This window comes from Chinchilla lanigera, unplaced genomic scaffold (assembly GCF_000276665.1).
Source record: "Chinchilla lanigera isolate Chin_1 unplaced genomic scaffold, ChiLan1.0 scaffold00102, whole genome shotgun sequence".
NCBI classification, from domain to species: domain Eukaryota; kingdom Metazoa; phylum Chordata; class Mammalia; order Rodentia; family Chinchillidae; genus Chinchilla; species Chinchilla lanigera.
Genome location: NW_004955503.1, coordinates 2,384,741 through 2,402,758, shown reverse-complemented (window position 1 = coordinate 2,402,758; position 18,018 = coordinate 2,384,741). Strand labels below are relative to the sequence as shown.

Below are 18,018 nucleotides of genomic sequence, written 5' to 3'. Positions count from 1 at the left end.
GAGTAAGTTGTGAAGCAAGGATTCAAATTCATGTCTTTCTGAAGCCAAAACACTTTCCCAAAAAGTCGCTACTGTTGTCCCAGGGACTCACCTATTTATGTTACTGTATTGAATTATCTAATATTTAATATAATAATTCTATTTCCCACTATCATGTATAAGTAGGCCCATATTTACCTTTTTTCACAGAAGAATGCTTATTTTTCCAACTATGGATAAATTATTTTGGCTTCCAATAAAATCAAATCAATCATTTTAGCTCTTTTCTAAATCTGTCTTATGCAATGTGTCACTAAATACAAGCAATTGTTTTGGTTCATGAAGTTCTACAATTGTTTAAAAGTAGCAGCCATTGAAAAATTCATTTAACTCTATCCCTACCCTCCTTCAAAGTCTCTTTGCCAGTTTTAGATATCTAGAAGATATTTTATCATTTTCCTTCATAGAAAGTATCTATACAAAACCCTATTTTGTTAAATCTTTAAAATAGCCTTGGGCTGGGGATTTAGCTCAGCGGCAAAAGCGCCTACCTGGCAAGCGCAAGGTCGTGAGTTCGGTTCCCGGTACCGGAGAAAAACCAAAAAACCAAAAAAATAAAAAAATAAAAAATAAAAATAAAATAGCCTTATCAATATTAACTTGAGATCATATATGAATTTTTAAAAACTTTTTTTGTCAAAGCCCAGCAATAATCTATACCAAATAACACATAGCTTCTAATAAAAAGGCAAAACATTCTTGTTCGAACACCCAGCTGAATCTTTCTCATCATTCTTCTTTTTTTTTTGGTCTTTTTGAAACAGGGTCTTGCTATGCAGTTCAGGCTGGCCTTGAGCTCACCTTGTAGCCCAGGCTGGTATCGAACTCACAACGATCCTCCTCCCTCAGCCTCCGGAGTGCTGGGATTACAGGCGTGCGCTACCACGCCTGGTCCTCTCATCATTCTTGACCCAGAACAAATCCTATTTCTCCTTGTAAATGTTCAAATAGCATATCTTGAATACCTAGGGGGTAAGAAGTAGCTTGCTCATAATCCTATCTCATTTTTTGTTGTAGCTTTATGATTTATGTCTTCCATAACAAGCATTCTGCAGTATTCACTATATTTGACAAAAATGGGGACTGGAGATTTAGCTCAGCAGCACAGCGCCTGCCGGGCAAGCGTGAGGTCGTGAGTTCGATCCCTGGTACTGGAAAAAAAAAAATACATTTGACAAAAATGATATTTGGATCTACTAACACAAAGATTATTTATGTAAAATGTTAAATAAAAACAATATACTTCAAAACTATCCTGAATGCAGTATTGTTGTCTTCATTTTATCAATAAGGAAACAAAGTTCAGAGGGGTTATCCAAATTATCCAAGATCACACAGCAAGTACACAGCAGAGTAAGAATCTGAAGCTAAGTCCATTTGTCTCTGAACCTGTGGCCTCTACTAAAATTTACATTCCTAAAAGAAAAAATAAAATTTGCATCCCTTTATCGAAACTCTACTGTGGATATAAAGATTCATAGGATGATAGGGACTATTACTAAAAGAAATAAATTCCTATAAAATAAAAAAGTTGTAAATCAAGTCCTTTAGGAATGTATGAAGTAATAGGAACTATTACATAAAGTAGAAAGTGATTCCATAAGAGACTTAAGAATAAAGTGCTATAGAAGGAAATGGGGTGTAGGGGTTTCAAATCAGGATCAAGATAGGCTTTTTGAAGAGCTCTACACTATGCACAGAATGTGTACTAAGGAAAGAAAATATTCTATACAAAAAAGATTTAATAAGCAAGGTTAGAAGGAACATCGCCTGAGGCTGAAGGGGTGGTTATGTTCAGATAACAGGCAATTTTCTAGCTTGACTTTTAAAGTAAAGTGTATAAAGATGAATAGTGCAAAGTAAGACTGATGGTAGTTCAGAATCAGGAGGGCCTCAAATGCCTCTATTTCTGCTTCTCCTCAACATCAGACAGGAAAGCAAGACTGTTCAGACTTAACTCATTACATATCTCATCATTCCAATTTCAATCTGAATCTTGCTCATTTTCTGACTAATGTTGGTAATCTCTAGGTAACCACAATACTTAAAATGCCTGATTGTAGAATTTCTTTTCTGAAATGCCTCTATGAAATTCCTACTTGCCCTTTTTATCAATGAAGAAGCACCCTGAATCTTTTGAAGATTAAACCCTTTTGAACCTGTCTTGGTTACTTTCCTCTCATTGCTGAGAAAAAATACCCGATGCCCAAAATTAAGGAAGGAAAGGTTTATTTAGTACAGTTTGTGGAGGTTTCAGTCCACACTTGGCTGGCTCCACGGCAGAGTGGCACATGACAGAGAACAACAGTTCATCACAGCAGAACAACAAAGCAACAAGAGCAAAAGGGAGGAGTGGCAAGGGAAGCAAGCCTCTTTCCTTCCCTTATATTGTAAGCAGGCTACCCCCACCCAGGGAAAGTGTAGCACTCACATAATCTCCATGCCCTGCTCTTGCACAGGCTCAGGATGATACAAAGTAAGCACCCTGGCTCTCTGCTGAGTCACACAGTTGACCTTCTAAACTTCTCAAGTTGACACAATGAGCAACATCTCAGAAGGATAACAGCGTGTCCTTTTCACCCCAAGATGCAGAACTGCTGAGTCACTTAGCCAAACCTCTAGACTCCCCAAATTGACACAATGTATCAACCATAACACTGGCTTTTACCAGGGCAAATATATATATATATATATATATATATATATATTCATTTCTGTGTAGGCACAGGAAAACAAATCTTCCTTAAGGCATTCCTCCCACATGAACTCTACAACTAAGACTTCATCATTTCCTCTAGAGCAGAGGTGAGCCTTTTAGAGAACAGTGCTTACTTACACTGCAACCCTAAACCTATTTGTTTATTGCCAATTGCCAACACAGCAATCAAACCTGAACACCGTTTTAGTTTAGAAAAAGCAACTCATACATTAACATCTTTTGTCTTAAAAGAAAAACACAATAACAGAGCTTTCAATGACACAAAGAGCTTCTTATTGAAAGGTAAAAGCTTTCGCTTGGCTTGCTTTTATGTGCTGTTATCTGAGGCTGGGCTGCTGGGGAGACACCTGCAGAGAGGGCTCTGCATGCCCACTGCAGTGGGGCACCATAGGTTCACCACCACTGCTCTAGAAAGTAATTCCTATTGTTTCCTCCGTTTGCCACAGGATTTGCAGACTCAAATGAGAGAAGTAGATCACAGATAAGACAATAGATATAAAGTAGTTTATACTCCTCTCTCATACTGTCCTTCGCAACACTCTCAGAAGCATGTATATGAACCACACAGAACCTGCTGCTCTTTCACATTCCAATCTTTACAGTTCATCTTTGGTCCCCGTCTTTATTCTGTGTATCTGTCTGTTTTCTTCCCCATTAGAAGGCAAAAACCATATTCATTAGTGCAAAAAACTCTGATTTATTATAATAAGGCACATTAAATGTTATAACAGAAGTATATATGCACTGCTATGGGAAGGAAGGCATTATCTAGGACAGCTTCTCTGAGGACTGATTTGAAGCTTAATCTTGATGGACATTTAGGAGCTTGCTGGGCACAGTGAAGAAGAAAAGGGCAATGTTGCTCAAAGACAACATATGCTTGCTTTAGAGGTATTAAAGCAAATCTCTTAAGGAATTGTCAAGTGTTTCTGTATGAATAGAGGACAAGAATGCAGCTGGAGATAACTAAAAACGAAGCAGAGATGAGATCACAAAAAAGCAACTGGGAGTCACTTGAAGGTTTCGAGGAGGAAAAGAGCATAATCTTGTAATCATGTAGAACATGCAGGGTAGGGTGTGAGGCTGAAGACAGTTTCAGAGTGTTAGGCACTCATGGATGTGTTAAATGATTAGTCTGAAATAAGGAGGTAACTGTGGGTAAGTAGGAGAGAGAATTGAGATCTATTTAGGAGAAATAATCAACAAAATGTAATAACTGATTGGATATGGAGGAATTAGTAATACTGTACTGGCTTCTAGAATACTCAAATAAGCCGGGCATGGTGGCATACGCCTGTAATCCCACCACTCAGGAGGCTGAGAGAGGAAGATTGCCACAAATTTGAGGCCCACCTGGGCTACACAGTGAGTTCAAGACCAGCCTGCATTACAAAGCAAGGTCCTCTCTCAAAAAAACAAAACAAAAAAAATTAGAATAATCAAGTAGATTACCTATGTTCTGGGACAAGAAATACAGTCCAAGTCCAACCCACATAAATAAACTAAAGATTCCTTTATCTTCTTAAACTTCTTTATTTAACCCTAACCCCACTCTCCCTCCTTCTAGCCTCAAGTTTACTACTCAGTAAACAGTCTTCACAGACTCAGAATTCTCTAGGCAGCCTCCTAAACAGTCTCTCTATATCCCAATCCAGCAGGATCACACCTAGTTTAAAGACTGACACTCACTATACCCTTACTATAGCCTACTGTTATGGTTTGTGTCAGAATGTCCCCCCAAAGCCTCACGCAGTCATGGGGTGGGCTTCTAGAGTTTATGATTAATTCATGGTCCAATGTTGGAATTATAGATGTGAGTGCTACACCCGGCCTGGGGTGGACAGTTTGCATACAATGTAAGGGAGGGAGAGAGGACGCTTGCCACTGCTTTCCCTCTTTGCTCTTATTGTTTTTGCTATCTTCTGCTGCCATGAACAGTTGCCCTATGCCATGTGCCACTCTGCCTTGAAGCCAGCTGAGTATGGACAGAAACCTCCACAAACTGTGAGCTAAATAAACCTTTCCTTCCTTAATTTTGGGCATCAGGTATTTTGTCTCAGCAACAAAAGTAACCAAGACACTATATAGCCTACTATAGCCCACTATGCAATTAGACTATGCAGTCTGACCTACTGTTCTTATGCTACAAACCTGTACAGCTTGTTACTATACTACTTACTACAGGTAATTGTAAAACAATGTGCAATATTTGTATATCTAAATATATGTGACCTGGGCCTGGGGATTTAGCTCAGCGGCAAAGCGCCTGCCAGGCAAGCGCCATGTTGTGAGTTCGATTCCTGGTACAGGAAAAAAACTAAAAAAATAAATAAATAAATGGAAAAAAAAATATATATATATATGTGTGTGTGTGACCAAATAAAAAGTACAATAAAAATACTAGTTGATAGAAATTTTTCCACTCCATTATAATCATATGGGACCACCATCATTTTCCCAAAATATTATTTGGTGCATGACTATATTTCTCAGTGTGTGCTCTTCCAACTACCTTCAAGAATCTCCTGTGGAGGGCCAGGGATGTAGCTCAGCAGTGCAGCATCTGCTTAGCAAGAGTAAGGCCCTGAGCTTGCTTCCTGGTACCAAAAAGGGAAAAAAAAAAAAAGAATCTGCTATGGAACTAGATAAAAATACAATTTTTTTGTTTTGTTTTTTTGAGACAGAGCCTCACTATGTAGTTCAGGCTGGCCTTGAACTATGTTGCACAGGCTGGCCTGGAACTCACCCCGATCAGCCTCTCAAATGCTGGGATTGCAGGCATACACCACTATGCCTGGCTCAAAAATACAAATTCCTTGACTCATATCCCATACTTCATGAATCACAATCCTGGAGTTGGGGAGAAACAAGTTGCATTTTCATGTCCTGTCAATTCTGAACTATTATCATAGTCCAGCCTGCACACCTATCAAATGTTACATCACTGTGTTGCAGCTCACATTTCTTTTTTAGATACTGAGCTACATCCCCATAAATCCTCACTTTTTTTTTGAGACAGTGTCTTCCTAAGTTTCCCAGGTGAGACTTGAACTTGAGATCATCCTGCCTCAGTCCCCCAAGTGCCTTGATTATGGACATGCATCACTGTTGCTCAAAATAATTTCAGAACTTCTGTGTGAACTACAAACTCCTCTTTCATTTGACTCAGATCTTTCCAATATACATTTTTTATTCCAACAAGGTCATCCTCATCTCTCACTTTCCTCTTCCCTAACCCACATAGTTTGGCACTTTCTCCAGGCCTTTACATTTAATATGACTTCCAAAACCTGAGACTTCTCCACAGTTTTGTCCCTCATGAACTCCTACCAATAGCCTATTCACAGAAGCCTGGTTTAAATGCTGGCATTTTCCCAATTACTCCAACCCTACTTCTGACTCCTACTTATGAAATCCTATAAAATTTATAGGCAGTATGCACAATTTAATATGTTGATTACTTCAACACATATAAACTAAAGTTCTTATCTAACTTTTACTTTCTAGTCACAATTCTTGGTATATAATGTGCACTCAGTAAAGACTTAGTGATTTTCTTAAACTATCTCAAAGGTTGATGGCTTTTTTTAATCCCCTGTAGATATTATATGAGTTTTTAGAGGAAGAGGAGGAAGAAATCAATTTTTTAACAAAAAATAATTATCAAATATATTCCCTACTCCAGATACCACAGTACTCCATTAATGCATCCTACCTTGTTCTCTGAATAAAAAATACATACTTAATCAGAAGGTAAACTATGTATAAGTAGCTCTCCATCGCACACTTTTGGACTATTATGCAATATTGTACTATATACAGTACAATACAGGACACTTTTGGACTATCATGCAATACTGTACTGTATAATTACAGCACTGAGATATTGTGCCTTGAGTATAAAAATTTTTAAATGACAGCAACAGAAAGAACTTTAAAAGGTAATATAAACCATTCATTTCCATTTATCCCATTTTATAACTCAACGCCAGAGAAATATGAACTGCCCAAAGTCATGGAGTGAAGTAATAGCACCCAACAAAAACAAATACACAGGGCCCCTAAACTCATGGCACGGGTCGTTTACATAATACTATGTGCTCAGTGATACTAAAATCAAAGTGACATCTTAATAAGATTTCCCATGAGCATGAACTAATATTTAGGAGTCTCTCTCTATAATAATAAAATATTGAGGTACAATAAACAATTTCATCAGAATCATACAGATTGGAAAAAATAATTCCAAAAAAGATAAAATTTTCTATGAAAATAAATAGGCACATTCTACTTTTAAAACATTTACCAAAACTACAAGAAAAATACTTACCAGAGCTACATTCCAATCACCTTACCCGAACATTCACCTCAATGCCTTAGTAAAACAGAACCAAAAGAAAAACCAAACGTACAAAATACAAGCAAAAACAGCAGCTCCCATAAATACAAGTTTATATCTAAAAGTAAAACACATCTTTTGTACTTACCGTAACTTTACTTCCAACTATCTGCATGCAGTGGTCAACAAAGAGTGATTATGATGTAAAAAAAAAAAACAAACAGCAATAATATTAGTAATCAGAAGCTTTTCACAGAAGTGTTTAGTAAATTAGTAAATAGTTCACCCTATTTATAATTTTAATACTTTGTAACTAGAGGCTAAAATAAATATATCAATATCAATATCTACCATATTTCAAAAATATGTTGTCTGCAAAATAAGAATTCCCAAATAAAGGCTAATTACTATATGAGAATATTTTCAAATATTCTGCAATAGGCTTCTCACATAGGGCAACTTAAAATTATCAAGTTTTGTAAAGTAAATTGTAATCCAGCATCAGATATTTTGCAACATTTTGCAATTGATATACAGCCCCTCAAAAAATTGCAAATAGAAAATTGAATTTTTCCTGATGATTGCTTTTTTCTTTTCCTGTATGATAAGCATAACATTAATGTTGAAGCAAGTTCTTTTAGAATATAAGTACTGAATTTTAAATCATGCATTAAGTTCAAAAAAGAACTTTAAATTGAAAAATGCTATTTTTATACTGTTATAAACTTAAGGTCTATAAAAATTTTTTATCCTGTACTTGAAAATTACAGAGATACATTGTTTATTATTCTAGTTCTCCTAATAATCCTAGCATTTCAATTATAAAATCAGAATTTCTATATAATATGAGAACAAAGAAGCAGTTTATAGCTAAACATGCACATATTCATAAAGAGGAAATAGTTCAAAAAATTGAAGTTTCCTAATAGACAAGAGATAAAAGAATTTCTGAGAGGCAGAATTGTGTTTAGGAAAGCAAGAAGCAAATTCACAATCCTAAACATAATCTTATGCCAAAATCTAAAAATAAGTCAAATCACTGTTATCAGATTCCTACACATGAATATCAAGCAGTGTCCAAAAAAGAACTAATCCACAAATTAAAACCATTAATCTGATACCAGTTATTATCAAGATATGTTCCACTTTTCAGCCAATGCTTTAAATATAAAATCAAATTTCACTGAAACCCTTGTAAAAGTCTTAAGTCCAACAGAATATCTCACAAGATGCAAAAAGATAATGGCAGTTTCTAAGTAAATTATTTCAGAGGAATCCATAAATCTCCAAATAGAGAAGCGGGTTTCTTAAAAATTCATTCAACAGACTATTTACAGGCAGTAATTATTTAGTTGAATGAAAGCTCCTTTGGTTCCATTAACAGTCTTCTGAATTGAGAGATATGCTATTGACCTAAATTATTCCCTCCCACCATAAAAGACAGAAGTTGTATTTGTCCCTTATTTATTTAGCATGGGCATGTGACTATAAAAAGAATGTGAGCCTGTCTTAACAATTAAGGCAAGTCTATACTCAGTGAAACAACCAAAATGAGGCCCATTTAATGATTCACTTAGATTGCAGAATGACTGTATTTAGCTAAAGCACACAGAACAATAGATTAGACTGATTGCTCAAGAGAAGCTAACATTTCATCATATCCAGACCATACCTGGAGAAAGTAGTTTCTGATTACAAAAGCAAAACTGTAATAAACGTACCCCCCACACACACACAGTTGTACTGCAACTGTTAACTACTTGTCATACAGGTAAGTCTAGCAAATCTGTAGATGGAGTTGGTATCACTATTTTATTTCCTATTGAGTTTTAAATCAGTGATACCTCTTAATGGGTTCATATTTTCAAACATATCATCCAACATATTCTAAAGTCTCAACTTCAAAACCTGATTTAAATTATTTCTTAATATTCTGATAAGGACATCGGCATTTGGCAAACTAGTGAGGACTTTGGTGAATAACTTTTCTTAATAAATGTCTGTATATGCTATCAAGTGCATGCAAGATCTCTCTAAAGTACCAACACATAATGTTTCAGGATTATAACCTGATAGTATGACTTTTGGAATATTAACAAAGCTTAGTCTTTCATTTTCGAAAACATATATCGTTTTTCTGAAAATACCAACTCTTACGGCCAGGGACATAGCTCAGTGGCACAGCACCTGCCAGGCAAGTAGAAGGCCGTAAGTTCGATTCCAGATACAAAAAAAAAAAAAAAAAAGAAAAGAAAATATCGACTCTTCCAGTGTGTTGGTAGACAAATGATCCACATACATCAACAACCTTTACATCAGATCTGTAACCACACCTCCTACAATGAGGAAGAAGAGTCCATCTCATGGCAGATAAATGCAGAGGAGATTCCTTGCCACTTGCCTACTTCAAGTTCATTCATCACTCAGAGTGGCCCAAGCTATCCTTTTTTACTTTAATATTCATACAACTTTACTATTTTGGCACTTTAAGAGGAAAAAAATTAAGCACTAGTTTTTTACTATCTTGTGATTTCCTTAATCTTCTCTTTTCCCATGCTACCTTTAGCAAAATTAATTTACAGCAAAAGACTCATGTGTACTTTAGAAACAAGTTTTGACCATTCATCGTACATTGTTTTAGCTTACTTTCATGTGCTTAACCAGAAATTCAGGAGCATGATGGACATTTGTTGAGCTCACATTTTGTTTGTTTTTAGATCCTATACAAAATGACTAAAGCAGATGGCTAAAAGGGAAAATGTTCAATTTATGCTTAAATTTAACTATAATTCTCAGATGTTTTGCATGTGACTATAAAACATTTTTCCACCAGAGACTCTAGCTAGCTCTTACTCTTTTTTATTTACTTTAAGATGAAAAATTTTGACTACCTGTAAAGCATTTTCATAAAGTAAATTACCATCATCTGCTTTAAATAAGGAAACATTTTTAATGAGCATAGTAATATAATGAAAAATACTAAACAAGGATACATACCTAAAGCCTAATGAATGACAGTATGAGGATGGGAAGCTTAGTTATAAATGGGTAAAGAACCATACATACATTTGGTGCTAATTGACGCAAATTTTATTATCCTGATCGTGCAGAGGTCAAAGGATCTGATATTGTTTTTCACTGAATGCTACCCCTTTTGTCTTTCAAAGGTAATTACCTGTAAAATCTTCATAGTTTTAATGATCTAAAACAATGCTAACTAATGTCTTCCTAAGATAAGGAAGCTTCAAAATATGATTGCTTCCATCAACATGTATGGGCCATGAAAAATAATAGCAAAAAAAAGTATAATCTTAGACCTTTTCTGACCTGGGCATGGCACACCTGTAATCTCAGTACTCGGGAAGCTGAGGCAAGAGGATCACAAGTTCAAGGCCAGCCTGAGCTACATGGTCAGACACAGTCTCAAACAACAACAACAAAGGACTCATAAATGTGCTGTGCATATAGGAAGTGCTCACAGGTAAACTGAAACAAACAAGGACCACATACTACCCAGTAGTACTGAATTTGGGACTAGCATCTTAAACAAGAAATGTGCGTGCGTATCTTTGGAGAAATATTCCACTCTCGTCTTTTGAATAAAGCACTTCAAATGAGCTTATCTAACATTTAACCAAATGTTTGCATTTTAATCTGAAATATAAGTATATAATTCAAAACATACATTTCTTTAGTCAGATGAAGAGAAAAAAGCATGAAAATAAGTTCTGCATAGAGATCAAGGAATAATCAAAAGGTCAAGAAAGAACAGCATCATGTAATCGTCATTACAGCCCATCCTACTTACACAAACAACTACAAATGAGCTAGAGACACTAACAAAATCATATCAATAAAAAAGACCACATGATTAGTCATGTATCATTATCTGTACTTTGCACTCAAATTTAGCTATATAGATTCAGTGTACTTGCCTTCGTGTATTTGAAAAATAACATTGAATCTATAGCCTGCATTTCCTAAAGCATTTTACTGTGAACAATAACTTCAGTGCAAAAATGAGAAGAGATTCATCAGAATTTCAAAGTAAAACCCTATGCATCACCTAATTCTATTGAAAATGATGCTCATGGCAAATTTCACTTATCACTTGAAACATATTTCTGCCCTTGGATACAGAAGCAAATTAAAAAACATGCTGTTGCTCTGCTCTGGCAGAGCTGCAATGTGTTATATTTAAATAGCTCAGCATTCAGATTTAGCTTGCCTAAAGTACGATATACAATCAACACAATCTCAAAATTTAATAATTGCTACTGGAATTACTATACTGAAATAGTATTAATAGGAGATCCACATAACTCTAAAATATATTTTTCCAATAAGAAACTGTTTTCTTCACTGGTCAACTCTTTAAATTTAAAATATGTATGTTTTAAATATGTGTTGTGTATGCACACACATATATATACATACACCTACACATAAAATTACACACACAGTGATTTTATGAACTCTTGTTATGAAAAGCTCTGTACAGAAATGTAAAAGATGCACTTTGCCATTTCAAAAATACATTTTTTTCTTACCAAAAAATCAAATCTGAAGACTATTTTTGGAAGCACCTTAGGAAATGAACAAAGCAAAATACTCTATTAAAACAGTATGTTTTTCCTGCTAAGTCCCCTCAATAAACCCTACTTTCAAGTTGAGATACTCACAGAGATTTGATTAAAGTATATGCTTTCCTGCATATTAAACAAAGCTGCCCAGTGTCAATTATGAGGTAGCTTACACAGCTTCCATTGAATAGAATGAAAAAAACAACAAAAAATCTGGATATTTCAAAACATTGCTAAAAATTACACACAAGTAGGCATCAGACATGTAGCTTTAATGTAAACTTAATTAAAGGCCGAATGTGCTATGTTTATGTCTTCTCTCTCAAAATCTCAATTTTTCTTACAACAACCTATACATTCAGGTAGAATATCTATGAAATATCAATTTTTAGTAAGTGGAAAAAAACTCTGGCTCCGATCTCACTAGATAATTCAAAAGCCTCCTATCCTTTTCAGTCTATTGTTTATAATAATGAAAGTATCTCATTTTTAAACATGAAATTTCAGCTTTAAAATATACAGTAAACATGTAAAAATGAATAAATTATTTCCTAAATAGCTGATGTGAATACACAGAAGTAAGAATTTGAAGATCTGAGGTTTGTTTATTTTTAAGTAGATAATGCTAAGCTCAGTGTGTTGGTGCCAGGAAAATTTACTTACAGATTTGGTAGTAGCAGAAATATACTGGACAACCATCTCACGCTTTGTGGTAAAATCTTTGTTTCGTAAAGGAGCTTTCTTTTCTTCATTAAGGTTCATGTCCTCCTGTCAGAAAGAACAGTTCTGTGAGCATTGATAAATTTCTGCTTAAGACTTTCAAAAAGGATTAATAAACATCAACAATGTCTATGTCTTAAAATTTTAAGTTATGTTTTACCAAGATTTTTTTTCTGGATACTTCACTGTATTATTTTTTTCTCTAGATACCATACTCTTATGCACATCTTACAGTATATTCAGGGTTTATGTGTATACCCAGACAACCAGTGAGCAGAAAGAAAAAATATATTTTTAAATCATTCCACAGAATAGAGTGGCAGTTTATAGCATAGGCAGACACTATACAGCCCCAGCAAACTACTTACAGTATTTACCTCATTAGCAAAAGAAAACACACACACACACACACACACACACAATTACTATTTGGCATATGCTCCCTTGAGATCACTATTATCCAGTAAAGCAAATATGATTGGCAAATTAACAGGGAATACATACCTATGAAATTTCTGAAGAAAAACCCACAAGTTGCTGATGGACTTAAAAGGTAAAAGAAAAGGATAGACATACTGTAGTTAGACGTACCGGGAAAACAAAAATCACTCATAATGGAAAAATATTCAGTTACAGGAACACACTGAGGTTCAATTTAATTTGCTTGGGAATCCATTTTTATTTTGTGATGTACACACATAATGCTTTCATTTAACAAATTATTTTTCTTCATTTTAAAACTCATATTAACCATTGCAACACATGAAGACACAGTTGATGGATCACAAAACCAAGATGGAAGTAAATTTGTTCCAAAATCCAACAAGTGAAAAGACAACCTACAAAATGTGTAAAAATGTTTAAAAATCGTATCTGATCAAAGATGAGTGGCCAGTTATACAAAACAACTCTTTACAAATCAACAATACAAACATAAACCAATTACAAATGGACAAAAGATTTATACAAATATTTTCTAAAGAAGATATAAAAATGGCCAATAAAGCTGAGCATACTAGCAAACGTCTGAGGATTGCAAATTTGGGCCCAGCCTGGGCAACTAAGCAATTTATTGGGACTCTGTCTCAAAACCAAAAATATAAAAGGCACTGGTAAAGTAGTTCAATGCAAAGTCCTTGGATTCAGACCCCAGTAATGAACATATACACACACACACACACACACACACACACACACACACACACACACAAATGACCAATAAGCACATGAAAATATGTTCAACATTATTCATTGAGGGAATGCAAGTTAAAATCAGAAGAGATAACCCTCACTCCCACTAGCTTAACTAGAAGAGGAGCCAGGTATGGTGCATACCACTCAGGAAGCTGAGGCAGGAAGATCTCAAATTCCAGGATAGCTGGGCCTACATAAAAAATTCAAGGCTAACCTGGGCTATATGGTGAGATTCCGTTTCAAAAAACAAAACAAACAAACAAAAACAAAAATGAAAAAATAACAAATGTTCACAAAGATGGAACCCTCACACATTCATTGCTGGTGGGAATGTGAAATTATGCAGCCATTTTGGAAAGGGGTCTGGCAGTTCCTGAAAAAGTTAAATACAGAGGTAGCACTACATAACTCTGATTATATACCTAAGAGAAATGAAAGGATTTAACATCAAAACTTGTACATGTATGTTTTTACAGCATTACTCCTAATAGCCAAACAGCACAAACTATCCATATGTCCATCAAATGATGACTGGATACATGTCATAGAGCCACCCAATGGAACATTATCCAACCATCAAAATGAATAAAGTACTGATACATACTATAAACAAATGAGCATGGGAAGCACATTATACAAAGCAAAGAAACCAATCACAAAAGACCACATAGTGTATGATTCTATTTATACAAAATATCCAGAAAAGGAAAACCAACAAAATAGTGTCAGAATATCCAAAATGCTCTCTTTTAGCTACTTTGAAATACAGAATATATTACTTTTAACTACAGTCACCCTACTATAAAGAGAATTCCAGAACCTATTATGTCTCTTATCTAAATGTAACTTTGCAACCTTGGGCCAAATTCTCCTATCCTCTCTCCCGCAGCCCTTCATAGTCTCTGGTAACCATTATTCTATCCTCAATTACTATGAGAACATAAATGATTGGCAGTGTAAATTAATACAGCCATTATGGAGAAAAGTATACAAGGTCTTCACACACTAGATATAGAACTACCATATGACCCAGTAATCTCACTATTGGCTTCCAAAGGAAATGGAATCAGTATGCTGAAGAGATACCTGTACTCCCAGGTTCACTACAGCACTGTTCACAACAGCCAAGAAATGGAAACAATGTATGTGTCCATCAAATGACGAATAAGGAAAATATAGTACATATGCACAATACAACACCATTCAGCCATAAACATGAAATCCTGCATCTGTGACAGCACGAATGGAACTGGAGATCATTATGTTAAGTGAAGTAAGTTAAGCTCAGAAAGACAAATGCTATACAATCTCATTTATATGTAGAACCCCCAAAAGATTGGATCTCAATTTCTAAAAGTAAAAAATCAATATTATCCTTTTACTGTTTCAATAATTCTAGCCACTTATTTGCAATCAAGTAAAATATGGGCAAAAAACATTAGTTATTTTAAAGACTCATATGAGAATGTGGTAGAAAAAAAACTTGAGAAGTCATCAAACTGCATCTGTCTATTAAACACATGTTGAGTATCCATAATCTAAAAGCCCAAAGTCTAAAACTTTTTGGTATCAATTTGAAATGTTTCACATGCCATATTGTGCTTTTTCTGGAGCACTTCATATATCTGATTTTCAGATTAGCAATGCTCAACCAGTAATGTCCATACAAATATTACGAAATCTGAAACAACTCTGAAATCTGAAACAGTTCTGGTCTCAAGTATTTTGCATAAGGGACAATCAACTTGAAACAACTTCAGTAAAAGCAAAAATCACAAGATCTATTTGGACCCCCTGCATTGACTTTTATGGTGGCTCATTCATAGCCAATATCTATAAATTGCTAGTATATGTACATATTCTCCTTCTATAATCACCTAGACCAATGTCTCTCTTACTTTTTCTATCTTACATCCTCTTCTCATTTGAATAGCTTACTTGTAAATGACTACCATTGCTCAATCAAAGCAAAACCATAAAAAGTAGGTTGTATATTACTTTAATGTAGTCCACAGATATTCACCTTTATTTTGTACCTACTTCAACTGATAGAGAGCTCACAACCACCTTAGCCCAGCTCATTTTAGGGCAGATTAATTTTTGCTAAGTTTTTCCTTGGAGGACTAGACATGAAATATGTACACAAAATACTAATAATGTATTAGGGTGGCAGGACTGTGCCTTTTCTTTTCCTTCTCTACTTCTAAAATCACTTATTTGCTGGATACATACTGCACAGGAGGGATTATCTAAGGCTGACTAACGGAGTGTAAATTTGAGAAATCACTTTCACACTCAAATGAAATGTTATTACTTATGAAGCAATACCTGATACTTATTAAATGGTATATATGTTTGTGGAATAAATAATTCATGGCCTATTAGAAACAAATAATTATAATAAATGCATGTGCAGGACCCTTGGAATCACAGGACAGATGGAAAGGCCAGAAAAACCTTCAGCAGGATTTAAGTCATGAAGGATGAGAAAAATCTGGCCAAAGGCCAGGAACATAGATAGCTAGGAGAGTCTGGTGGTTATCTATCAGTTTTTGGCTGCCCAACATCATTTAAACATGTCCTACACATTTTCGTATAACCTGGCATTGTCAGTCCCATCTAAAACAAGGTAGAATGTATAAAAGCTACATTTATCAGCCTCCCTAATAATTAGAGTACAGCCATATGGCTTAGTCTCCAGCAGTGTAATGCATTTAAAAGAGATGCATATCCAGAAGGGAACAATATAAAGAAATAGGCCACGAATAGGTCATCCATGTTGCTGGTATGGGTGACAACAGAGATCACATAATTATAGAATTGCTGGTAGTAGCTGCATAATTTTTACTAATACAGTTCAACCAAGTAGTTTTAGAGTGGCAACAGATCCTTAATCCGACTGTATTTTAGTTGTGTGGTTCTGGAAGTTATTCCCATAATGTTATCTGAGGCCTGTTTTATAAACTTCCTGATCAAAGAGCAAACTAATATCTCTTAACAGTATACTTAAATTAGCCAGAATGGACTTTCTTAAGCTCAATAATTTGGGCTACTGATGTATTTCAAGTGACTAGAGATGGGTCGAGCTAGGAAAGATGGTAGCCAGACTGCACAGAAGGAAATCATTCAAGAACCATGTAAATGATTTTTGAAGGCAACACTGTCTCTTTCAGGCGAAAGCAAACCTACTAGCTTGAATTTATCGTCACGTGATGTGGCTTAGCATCCATGTCTATCTCTCCCAAATCCTCCATGGTAAATGCCAGGAAGAAAAAGACTTCCATCTCCTTCATCTTGACGTACTATACCTCTATTAATTCAACCTCTGATTTTATGATCTTATTGGCTAAAAACATGTTTCTGCTGATCCAAACTATGCTCGTTTTCATCAAAATCCATAAATTCTGCTCACATAGGCTAGGGTATGCCTTTATTGCCTCAGAACATTCTAGTTAAATTTCAGTAAATATGATTGTCATAAATCTGCAACCCCTTAGTAGAATCAGTTTTGAAGTACTAACAAGAACGTTTATATCTGTACACTTTCAGCCAATCCAAAGAGGGTAGGTATGATCTGCTCACCTCTCAATGATACCTCTACATTTACTATGTGCCTCCCTTCAATTTATAATGGCACACACTGCTGAGATTATGCCATCAGAGTAGTATTATTTTGGAAGGATGTAGGCAATAAAGTAAAGGGAAGGTAAGATTATACATCTCAGAGAAATGTCAAGATTTGGTTGTAATCATGCATATCAAGCCTAAGGTGAACACACTAGTCTGCAAAGAACCCTAAGTGAGGAGACACAGAAGGGTTAAGTGATGGAAAAAGGAACTGGGATGTGCCATGTACATGTACCAGCTCCACACAAGGTATGTAAACACTACGTACCTCAAACATGTGAGACAAGTAAAAAGGAAGAATGGAAAAGAAAGACAGAAAAAACAAGAGGATAAAGAGATGAGGGGAAGGGTGGAAAGCCAAAAGGGATGGAAAATGAAATTAAGATATATTATGTATATGTACCAACTTTCCGCAGGAATGCAAACATTATGTACTACACACATGTACGAATAAATTCAACAAACAGAATCATAGCTACTAGAGGCCCCTGCAGGGAGGGCCCCCAGCGCACAGGGAGCCACGGGTGGGGAGCACTGGTCTTCCGGCTGGCTAGCTTCCTGCCTCATAGGCCCCTGGAGGGAGGGCCCCCGGCGCACAGGGAGCCATGGGCAGGGCACGCCGGTCTTTGGACCGGCAGCTCACTCCCTGCCTCATAGGCCCCTGGAAGGAGGGCTTCTGGCACACAGGGAGCCACGGGCAGGGAGCGCCAGTCTTCCAGCTGGCTAGCTTCCTGCCTCATAGGCCCCCGGAGGGAGGGCCCCCGGTGCACGGGGAGCCATGCAGCCGAGAGCGCTGT

The 18,018-nt window shown here is 35.9% G+C and overlaps 1 protein-coding gene across 2 annotated transcripts in view; it reads right to left on the bottom strand.

Annotated features, from left to right (window-relative positions):
• Diaph2 (diaphanous-related formin 2) overlaps positions 1 to 18,018 on the bottom strand; it is an 807,533-nt gene that overhangs the window by 729,708 nt on the left and 59,807 nt on the right. For both annotated transcript variants that reach the window (XM_013505853.1, XM_013505854.1), the window contains exons 4-5: positions 12,344 to 12,448; positions 7,246 to 7,266 (exon numbers count right to left, since the gene is read on the bottom strand). In XM_013505853.1, coding sequence (XP_013361307.1) covers positions 7,246 to 7,266; positions 12,344 to 12,448 — 126 coding nt within the window. The remainder of the gene's footprint in view (positions 1 to 7,245; positions 7,267 to 12,343; positions 12,449 to 18,018) is intronic.